This window comes from Herpailurus yagouaroundi, unplaced genomic scaffold, assembly GCF_014898765.1.
Source record: "Herpailurus yagouaroundi ecotype Mexico unplaced genomic scaffold, PumYag 192, whole genome shotgun sequence".
Lineage (NCBI taxonomy): Eukaryota > Metazoa > Chordata > Mammalia > Carnivora > Felidae > Herpailurus > Herpailurus yagouaroundi.
Genome location: NW_024412423.1, coordinates 25411987 through 25423863, shown reverse-complemented (window position 1 = coordinate 25423863; position 11877 = coordinate 25411987). Strand labels below are relative to the sequence as shown.

The 11877-nt window shown below is 37.7% G+C and overlaps 1 protein-coding gene across 2 annotated transcripts in view; it reads right to left on the bottom strand.

Moving 5' to 3' along the window:
- The window catches only part of CTNNA1 (catenin alpha 1), a 182786-nt gene that overhangs the window by 97471 nt on the left and 73438 nt on the right, over nt 1-11877 (bottom strand). For both annotated transcript variants that reach the window (XM_040444605.1, XM_040444606.1), the window contains exon 7: nt 11658-11861. In XM_040444605.1, coding sequence (XP_040300539.1) covers nt 11658-11861 — 204 coding nt within the window. The remainder of the gene's footprint in view (nt 1-11657; nt 11862-11877) is intronic.

Below are 11877 nucleotides of genomic sequence, written 5' to 3'. Positions count from 1 at the left end.
AAAGAGAAAGAGAAAGAGAAAGAGAAAGAGAAAGAGAAAGAGAAAGAAAGACCAACAAATGTCCTCCTAACATTTTTGAGTCCATTTCCTCAATTAAGAAATTTTAATAGTCACTTCGAAAAAGTCAAGGGGCAAGGGGATCCTTTATCACAAGAGAAGTCACTAAGGGTATTTATATGAACAAACAACTTTTAAAAACCAATTTTCCCACATATAATGGTTTTATATATTTTTCACAGTACATAATCATCAAAAAAAAAAAAAAAAAAAAAGCAGCAGCAAGATAAACAAGTAAGTTCTGCTTCCCGGCAACAAGTATACTTATGATTATGAGCTTTAAAAATGATAACTGGATATCACTGGTCAAATATTTACAACTTTTCTTACACAGTATTTCAAAGTTCTTTATACCAAGTAATAATAATCAATGTTCATACAGACACAAAACAAAGGCAAGCCAAAACATAAATCTTTTCATTCCTAGAAGAGGAGTTTCGTATTTAAATCTACAAAACCAATAATTCTGCCTCAAAGTAGAAAGAAGTAATTCAGGACAAGTAAGCTCTGACATTAAATTTAAAGGACAATTAGCAAGGAAGCCTTGAAATAAGATGCTACACTGCATTCTATTTGGTAGACAATTACAAAATGCAAATTTTTTACTAAACCGAAAGTCAGACAATCTGCAACTGGAATAAAACCAGAACAGGAGGCCAATCATTTCAACACATCTGAAAATAACACTTGTGAGACAATTTACTGTCCAGATGTTTTAGCATAAATCACTGCAAGAAAGTATCTTTCTTATACTATGTCTCCAAATCATGCCATTATGAAAAGGTCCCGGTGCCATTTTCAGAGAATGACCAAACAAAATCAGTTCTCAGCAGTCTCAGAACTGATTTTGGTTCTAAATATCCATATTCCACTTTAAAATAAATAAGCTATTTAGTGACTGTCAAGCACTTACTTAGCAGTCATCAGATGTGAACACAGATTCAACCCAAAATAAACAGAAAGAATAAGGACATTCACTTAGAGAAGAAAACATCACATTCCACAGACTTTCACCCTTCTAATTTTATATTATGACTAAGAAATATGAAAACCTAAGTAACTTTCAAGAAAGCAGGCCTGAAATGAGAGAAAAAGAAATTTCCTAGCACAGCAGACTATACCTGTCTCTGGCAAGGACAGTTTGGAAACTCAAGAGTTTTTATTAACTACCATGAGTCTTCTAGAACATGTAATTACAAAAAAATTTGAGATCAATGGACAGAGGCACCTGGGTGGCTCAACTGGTTGAGCGTCCAACTCAATTTCGGCTCAGGTCACGATCTCATAGTTCAGGGAATTAAGCCTGGCATGGGGCTCTGTGGTGGCCACACAGAACCTGCTTGGGGCTCTCTCTCTCTCCCCCTCTCTCTCTCCCTGCCCCTCCCCCACTTGCTTGTTTGCTCTTAAAATAAATAAATAAACATTAAAACACAAAGATCAACAGACAGAAAATATTAATGAAGAAAGTTATGACTGATAAACTTTAATTTTACATGTGTGTCACATATGGACATTCTAGATAAAATAAACAGGTAACCTCCCCAAACACCTAGTTTGCCCATTTAAACAATTACAATATTCTAAATGAATTAATTTCTTATTATCAACAGATGACAACTTTGCCCAAAGTAAAGCCTACTCTTTGGGCCAAACAGAATAAATGAGGAAAAAGGAAATATATTACAACTTTCTAAAACAATGCCAATTTTCAACTGTATAGCACTTTATAGTTTTATGTTCATATCAAGTAAGTTATCTATTCTCTACCACTCCCTCCCACCAAGGGAGGAGGGAAAAAGACACTTCTTGTCAGTTGTGATTTAAATGCTTGAACTGGGGGCGCCTGGGTGGCGCAGTCGGTTAAGCGTCCGACTTCAGCCAGGTCACGATCTCGCGGTCCGTGAGTTCGAGCCCCGCATCAGGCTCTGGGCTGATGGCTCAGAGCCTGGAGCCTGTTTCCGAGTCTGTGTCTCCCTCTCTCTCTGCCCCTCCCCCGTTCATGCTCTGTCTCTCTCTGTCCCAAAAATAAAAAATAAACGTTAAAAAAAAAAAAAAAAATTTTTAAAAATAAAAAAATAAAAAAAAATAAATGCTTGAACTGAAGATCATGTGGACTGGGGGTGTGGACTACCACTTTGGCTCTTTGCTCCACGAAGAGAGCACCAAGGAATAGGAGTTGTCACACAAAGCCAGGAAGGACGTGCCACTCTTTAAGAGGGAACAGCCCTGGGGCGCCTGGGTGGCTCAGTCAGTTGAGCATTCAACTTCACCTCAGGTCATGATCTCACGGTCTGTGGGTTCAAGCCCTGCATCAGGCTCTATGCTGACAGCTCAGAGACTGGAGCCCGCTTCGGATTCTCTATCTCCCTCTCTCTGTCCCCTTCCCCACTGGTGCTCTATCTCTATCTCTCAAAAATAAGTAACATTAAAAAAACTAAAATAAAAAAGAGACAACACCTTCAGTCTCAGTCTATGCAGATCCCTGTTTACCTTGTTCTTAGCTATACTTCATTTACTGCTCTTTTGTTTCAAGGCACTTTCGTATGTTTTGTAATACCACTACCCATTGTCCCACCTTCATCATTTTACCTAGCCGTGTTTGACTGGTTCTCTGTGCCTTTTAATAAGATCACATGGAAGAGCAGATATTAATGGCCCTGTTTTATAGTTGAGAAAGCGGCTCTGGAGAAGTTACTTGATCAAGCTTTAGTAAGTCCTATTCTATGGAAGCATAAGCTTACTGTACACGGTCTATAGCATCACATGTGAAAAGTACTCTTGGCTCATGAGTTTGAGCCCTGCATCAGGCTCTGTGCTGACAGCTCAGAGCATGGAGCCTGCTTCACATTTTGTGTCTCCCTCTGTCTCTGCCCCTTCCCTGCTCACACTGTCTCTATCTCTTAAAAATAAACATAAAAAAAATTTATAAAAAGAATTAGTGAATATGGCTACAGGCTCCCCATAAACACTAAAAACATACTATGAGAATGCTACAAACAACTCTTTGCATATAAAATTTCTCACTAATTGGATAAAATGGACCAATTCCTTTAAAGTCACAAACTTCAAAAATTTATCCAAGAAGAAACAGATAACCTAAATAGTCTTATATCTATTAAAGAAATTGATTTTGTAATTTAGAACCTTCAAAAGACTTAGTTGTCTGGACTAAATTAAGTCTCAGCAAACTTTTATAAATGGCCAGAGAGCAAATATTTTAGGCTTTAGAGGCCATTCACTTTTAGTTTTAGATGTATGTCACATATAGACATTCTAGATCACAACTACTCAACTATGCCACTGTAGTGGAAAAGCAGCCATAGATGATAAGTACACAAATGGACAGAGCTGTGTTCCAATAAAATCTTATTTACAAAAACAGGAAGCAAGACAGCATGACCTGAGAACTATAATTTGTCAACTCTTGCCCTGGATAACTAATTGCACTTTCAAATTCTAAACTTTACAATTCTATACTTCCATGGTCAAAAATCACATGGATGGGGGTGCCTGGATGGCTCAGCTGGTTAAGCATCTGACTTCGGCCTAGGTCATGATCTCATCATTCGTGAGTTCATGCACCGCATCGGGCTCTATGCTAACAGCTCAGAGCCTGGAGCCTGTTTCAGATTCTATGTATGTGTGTCTCTGCCCTTCCCCAACTCTCACCCACGTTCTCTCTCTCAAAAATAAATAAACATTAAAAAAAATAATAATAAAAATCATTTGGATAAATAGTTCAAGAAAAGGATGAAGCAATCACTATCACACATTGATAACAGACTATATTTTGACCAACACCTGTCAGAAATGTATATTATAGTAAAACAAAAAACCATGTAACTGATCACTTCAAACTAGTCATGAATGAATTATTATCTTAAAAAGATGAATCAAGGCCTTATTAAAGTGAAAAATCCTCAATTTTCCCATGTTAATAATCCCTTGAAAATAAACATAGTACAGGATTATCAACAAAGCCTAAGGGGTACCTGGCTGGCTCAGTCAATGGCACTTGTGACTCTTGGTCTTGGGGCTATGGGTAAAAGCCCCATGCTAGTTTCAGAGATTATGTAAACATGGAATCTTTAAACCCACACACACACACACACACACACCTAAAAATTCAAGATGCATAAAATAAGGGTCTAAGTTTACTTCTGTCATTATGACCATAACAAACAACATCAAAAAATGTGGAGAAAAACACAAAAGAAAATTTATACTGCCTATTATCCCACCACATAGCAAAATTTACTAATATTGATGTGTTTAGAGGCTTAACCCTTTAATCCCAAACATTTTTTTTATATAAAATCTTTTCAAGTCTGTTGATATCCTAAGAGCATAAGGTAGTATCAAGGATAGTCTAACAGCAATCTCACAGAGCCTAAAACCTAATCCATCTGCAGCCTGACACTGGGCAGGCTTCCATGTCTACTCCATCATCCTAATCTCAAGAGACCATTCCACTACTGCTCCGTTAGGCCAGTACCATTTCATTTAACACATAAACATGCATCTTTCTGAACATAAAAGGTTAAAAACTTGCCATTAATAAATACTGCAATTCATAACTCCAGAGTAGCACCCATAGCAAGTACCTTGAACCTCTTAGAAAGCAACACAAAATGTTCACTCTCCACTCCCACTGTGAGAAAAACCACACAATTTTTGACAACTAGGATTTCCAAATTAAATAAATGCTGCTCCATCAATAGAAACAAGTCCGACACATGCTCAAATTTTGCATTCAATGCAGCATCTATTTATGTCTAAATTCTCCCAAATATGCCAGGCAGCTCACAGAAAAGCTTACACTAACAAATCAATAAAATCATATGAAAGCACAGCTATAGAACTATGAACTAGCAATGCAGGTGAGAGTTTACTGCAGGAAACCCAAAGGTTCAAACAAAGATGGAAATCATAGCATAATGTATAACAAAACTCAGCCTGGGTGGCTGCACACGGGAGCCAACTGAAACATCTGTAACACTCAAGTAACACCAGACAGCCTAGCCTAGCTTGAGAGGACACTATAAAAATCTTTGTGTTCCGCTTACTTCAAGCAGCTATACCACACCTGGGTTTACCTTATTTAGGGTGGAGTATTTAATTTCATAATAGTCATCTATAAAGCGGTAACAGTGGAAAACTCTACAGCCTTAAAGATAATGATGTAAAATCGTATTTGCTGCTGTGAAGATGCACAATGATAAAAGTATTAAGAGTTCAGACTTTCAGGTCAGAGATCTCAGCTGTATGTATATTCATTTTTAAGCAAATAACCACCAAGGGTTATTATGGCAGTAAAATAGGTAATAATGTATGTGTTTTAGCACAGTGGCATATGGTATGCAGATAATCCTTACTTTTTGTTTTTTAAGAAAAAAAGAAGAAATGGTAAGAACAGATATGTGTGTACATCTACACATTATGCACAATGGAGGCTGGAATGCTGGACACCAAAAATAGGTGGTAGGAGTACATGTGATATATAACGAACACAGAATTATAATCAGAAAAAAAGTAAGCTAATTTTGAAAATAAGAAATGCAGCACAAAATGATATAGTAACAAGCTCTTCGAAGACTCCTTCAAAGGCTGGGAAGCTCTGGCTTTGCTAATATGATTCCAGGAAGGCATTTGCAAAACTGAGAAGAGATTAGCATCTAAATTAAGTGCTTTCCTTCACTACAGTAACAATATATCTTTGAAAGTGACTATTAACTGCATCCTATTCATACATTCCATATCAAATTATTATCCAAATCAAATAAAAATTTTATGCCTGCTGTATTAACATAGTCAAAGCTCTCAAATATATGCCCAGTACAATACCAAAAAATGCCCAGTTACTGAATTCCTCTTTTAGGATCCTAATACCACTGTAGCCAATGTTTTTGGGCAAGAACAAAGATAAAACTTATCCTTAAGCAACATCATCCTCACCAGGTCCTAAGTTCTACCCATTTTTTTTGTCTAAAACTAAAGTTGTAGGTATGAAAAATACAAGCTATGATAGCTACTATATATGGATACTGTACCATTTTGGACATTCAACGAGGAGGGTGATGCTAAACTCTTATCTACTCACCTTAACTGGTTGGTTACCCAGTAGTTACAACTACCCAAGAGAGATATAATGTGAACAAGTAATAAAAACTACTTATATAATTTTAAATTTTCTAGCAGCTGGGGGTGAGGGAGTGGGGAAGAAGAGTTTTGTTTATTTTTTGAAAGGTCTGGGGGTTTGAAGATGGGTGTGGTAACAAAGACAAATAAGCATGGTTACAGTAAATTCTACTACTGGGAAAACAACTCAAACCAGATGCCCTAATAAAGGGTGAAAGCAACATATTGACAACCAGCATATCCCTCAACAGAGCCCATGTCTGAGCTGACAACAGAGCCTGCTTGGGATTCTCCTTCCCTCTCCCTCTGAACCCCGAGTGCACAGGAACACACGTGTGCGTGCTCTCTCTCTCTCTCTCTCTCTCAAATTAAATAAAACAAGGGAAAAAAAAGAGGGTTAAAACTATTTTAAAATATAAAAAAAAATTTTTTTAAACCTCCATACAAAAAAGGAGAAAAAATTAGAATGCATATTCCTACATATGGTAGTGGTGGTTCAGTAATTTACTGCATATGCATAACTTTCAATTATGAAAAAATAAAGTGATAATTTTTAAAATTCAATTATATTTAATTTTATTTCAATCCATTTACTTTTAAACCTTTTAAGGTTACAACACCCATCCAAGCTGTTTTTCTTTCTCTAGAACCCTCCCAGGAGTAACCTTAAGCTGACAGAGCAGGAACAAATTAAACTTAACCACAATAACCACATTTCATTTCAAGGAAACCTGGAAATCATTTGTGGAACCACCAAGATCCATTCAATGTCAAAAGACCTCTATTGTCGTCCATCTGAGGCATTTCCATAATGTTAAGTAAGTAAGGGTCAAATGCATTACTTTTAACATCAATATCTCTTAGCTCTCTACAGTTAAGTTAGCAATACAGGCAAAAGTAACTTCCAACACTTTAAACCACAATGCATGTAGGAACATTAAGGCTGTTGGCCTCCTGGCCCTTGGAGCCTTTAAGAGGGAGTCTGGCTCTCACCTGATGAATTAAATTTAACTCTACTATGACCTAGGATACCACTTTGCCTCACTGCTTGTTTCAGAGCACATGGTTTAATTTTTTCTACTAATGTCATCTGTATACTGACAGATCTACAGGAAGTAGAGGTAAACCACCCATGACCTCCTTCCCTGTAACCTTCTAGAATGTAAGGCCCATAAGGGGAAGGATCTTTTTTTATTTTAGTCACTAATGTATCCCTAGCACCATGAATATCCAAAATTGTTCGTTTTATTCATTCTCCCAAGTCAGCATGAGTTTATAAAGCAATCACTAAGTACGTCCTCTAGTATTACACTAGTTCCTGAAAGAGTATTTTAAAAATATTTCCTGTCTTTTAAAAGCTTAAAACACAGTTACAGAAATTACATGGATAAAGAAAATACAACTAAGCAACAATTCAGGGAAGTCAACAATTGGGTACAAAACTTCAACCAGCAAAGAAATAATGCAGAATAGTGCAGTTGGAAATAGCTTCAGCAAAGGGATGGGGAAAATGTGGGCCCTGAACCAAGAGCAGGTTAGGTTTTAAAGAAGTGGGAAAAGAATTTCAAACACATAATGAACTATGTCCTACTGAAGGCATAAGCTCAGGCTGGCCTGAGCAAGTAGAACAGGCTAGAAAACACAGAAACTGAGTAAAGCCTAGAATAAAGCAAAGGCAGTGAAGACAGTAAAGGACAAATGCAATAAACCACCAGAGGAGTTTCTGTGCCACTGGAACCACCTGAGGAACTTTTAAAAATACTGTCACCTGGACCTCAATTCAGTGACTGATTTAAATGGGGTATAACCTACACATCAAGATTTCTTTTAGAGTTCCTGAGGGATTCTAATGTGCATCCAAAATTCAGAATCACTGCCACAGAGTTTGGAAAACCAATGGAACTTATTACTAAGTGGCAACACAGGATGAAGAAGCAAGACTAGAGATTATAGCAAGATTATATTTTATCTATAAAAATAGTGACTAGCAAAAATTGTCATTATTATACATGCTCTATAGAGACCCTCTCAAAAGGAAACGATCAGTGCATCATTCCTCCTTTTACACAGTGCCCAGCACTCGACTTTGCATGTGACACATACTCAGTATGAACAGAGTGATAGGCAGACACTGTCAGTTATTGTTACCAAAGGTTCTATATGTTTTTGAAAGCTTCATAAATAAGCAAAATTATAATCCCAGTTGCTTCTGCTTCTTGCAGACCCTATTACTTACTAAGCTTTCAAATGTGCTTCACTGCCCTCTCCCCCAAGCCCCCCACCTCCACTTTATCTTCACTCCATCACTTTTGACAGCACCTAGCCTGCTCAAGGTTACACGAGTCAATACAAAGGAACTAAATATTTTATCTTTAAGAAAAATATGCCCAGAGACAATCTTCTAAAATATAATCTGAATCTCAGGGTGACTGAGTGGCTCAGTTTGTTGGGCATCTGACTTTGGCTCAGGTCATGATCTCACAGCTTGTGAGTTTGAGCCCCGCCTGAGTCTTGGTGCTGACAGCTCAGAGCCTGAAGCCTGCTTCAAATTCTGTGTCTTTCTCTCTGCCCCTCCCTTGCTCATTCTCTCTCTGTCTCTCAAAAATAAATAAACATTTTAAAAATTTAAAAAATAAAAAAAATAAAGTATAATCTGAATCTCAAGATACTATCTTTCTAAATATCCACGATGATCTTTAAATTTAAGCCAAACAAAGATCATTGTTCTAGTTTTCCGTACATAATAAAATGTTATTATGTAAGAGTGATGTTATAGTCTTCAGGTCTTCAAGTATAAATGAGTGTTTCCTACGTTTACTTACATCCATAGCACAAACTGAAAATATTACTTGTATGACACTCTGGAGAGAAACTAGAAGGTTACTCACGACCACAGACAACTAGCCCAAGATCCAACCAACCCCAAGACTCAAGGGATCATTAGGAAGCTCTCATATGCAAAATGGTTAGGAAGCTCTCATATGGAGAAATAAGAACATACTTACCACATATTCTTCCCCCCCAAAGACTGTTTTCAAAGTGTTTTCCTAATCATAACTGCATTAGATTTTTTTTTTTTTTTTACCACTACTGTACTACATGTGATAGCAGATAAGTGATCCACACACATACCCGGAGTCCGTTGTTTCCCTGTTTAAAACTTTTTTTTTTTAATTTTTTTTAACTGTATTTGTTTATTTTGAGAGAGAGAGAGAGAGAGAGAGAGAGAGAGAGAACAAACAGGGGAGGTGGAGGGGCAGAGATAAAGAGGGAGAGAGAGACAGAATCCCAAGGCATACTGTCAGCACAGAGCCCAATGCAGGCTGGAACCAACATACCATGAGATCATGACCTGAGCTGAAATCAACAGTGGGACACTTAACCGACTGAGCCACCCAGGCACCCCCGTTTAAAATTCTTACTATCGGGGCGCCTGGGTGGCGCAGTCGGTTAAGCGTCCGACTTCAGCCAGGTCACGATCTTGCAGTCCGTGAGTTCGAGCCCCGCGTCGGGCTCTGGGCTGATGGCTCAGAGCCTGGAGCCTGTTTCCGATTCTGTGTCTCCCTCTCTCTCTGCCCCTCCCCCGTTCATGCTCTGTCTCTCTCTGTCCCAAAAAATAAATAAACGTTGAAGAAAAAAAATATATATATAAAACTCTTACTATCATGAACCATTCTTCAAATTATCCATTTTTTTATATTTTCTGATTTTCAAACTTAGATAAGGTTTTTTAAATGTGCACCACATTTTCACTATGACTTATCAACTGCTTTTTCCATTTGATTTAACTAAGCCTCTAATCTCATTTTTCTGAGGTAGACTGCATATGATCAAAACATGGCAATGGCTTAAAAAATTCAATATGCTTCACTAATTTCACAATATGGTAGAAACAAGATAAACACACTAAGGCATTCATCCTCCCCCTAGGAACTCCATCATGACCCACTATTATACGTTCACTTAAATAGGCATATAAGTGAATAAATAAGATGTACAGCAAATGAATAAATGAGAAAGTATCAAGACCTTTCCCTGAAAAGCATTAAACAGGCAAAAATCACTAGTAAGAACCAGTTTGTATTGTTCTTTTTCCCTTTAAAATGATTTTATATAAATTTTATTTAATTTATTCCTTTCCTGCAACAGTAAATACTGGGTACAAGGTATAAATTACAATAACTCCAAGCGTTAAACAACTGGAATTGAAGTATTAAAGGAAATAGGAAGATAATGACAACAGAAATGAAAATTAGTAGATACAGTATTACCTAACGGAAAAAATTTTTTACAGCACTGCTTTTTTTTTTCTATTTTTTAACAGCACCAGTTTTTAAACACAAACCTTAAAAATTCAAAATTACTACTCAGTTTGCCTAATACAGCTCTAGTTGGTAATTACCTAGTCTTATGACATTCTATACGGTTCATGAAAAAAATTCCCAACTATAAATATTCTCACCATTCCTTTTTGCCCAAAATTAGATGGCCACCTAGATGTGATAATGGAAATTTTGAGGATACTGAAGGCCATTATCTTTAGGACATGGGGGCTGAAATATTTAGTGTTTAAGCAACACAATGTCAGCTACTTCCAAATGTTTAATAGAAAAAAATGTTATATGTATGTATATATCTATAGAAATACATCATACATTTATATACACAAACATACATATGTATCTAAATAATAACTAATGAATCTAGATAAAAAATAGGTGTTCACTCTATGATTTTCACAAGTTAAAAATTTTTCATTATGAAAAGTTGGGAGAGGCAACTGCATGGCTCAGTCAGTTGGGTGTCTGACTTCGGCTCAGGTCCTGACCTCACAGTTCATGGGTTCAAGCCCCACGTCAGGCTCTGTGCTGACAGATCGGAGTCTGGAGCCTGCCTGAGATTGTGTGTGTGTGTGTGTGTGTGTGTGTGTGTGTGTGTGTGTGTGTGTGTGTCTGTCTCTTTCTCTCTCTCTGCCCCTCCCCCACTCACTGTGTGTGTGTGTGTGTGTGTGTGTGTGTGTGTGTGTGTGTCTCTCTCTCTCTCTCTCTCTCTCAAAAATAATTATTTTTTTAAAAAGATGGGGAACATAGAACCCCGTTTATTTATGCATTCCTTGAAAATTCTGCCCCACTGTAAAGGGTCACGGAGCCAAGAACATACTTGTCATTTTTAGTTAAAACATCTCAGATCCAGGGGTGCCTGGGTGGCTCAGTTGGTCAAGCATCTGACTTTGGCTCTGGTCATGATCTCACAGTTCAAGCCCCACATCGGGCTCTCTGCTGACAGGTCAGAGCCTGGAGCTTGCTTCATATTCTGTGTCTTCCTCTTTCTCTCTCTGCTCCCACCCCTCTCTGTCTCTCAAAAATAGACAGACATTAAAAAAAAATTGTTTTTAAACATCTGAGATCCAGCATCTGTTATGAAAAACACCTCTTACTTCAAAGAAAAATTCGAATACTCACATTACCCATGTACTCTGAGAGCAAGTCCTGCAGGGCCTGGCGGACAGCATTACACTCTGCCACAATTCTCTCACGCCGGTCATCACGCGTGCAAGACGAGTCAGCCATCAGGGCAGCCCCACTGATGATGCTCTCTAGGCGCTCCTCCAGGGAAGGCCTAAAGCGCTCCTCACTGAAGCTCAAGGGATCCACAATGATTTGTTTCTGCAGAGAAAAATGT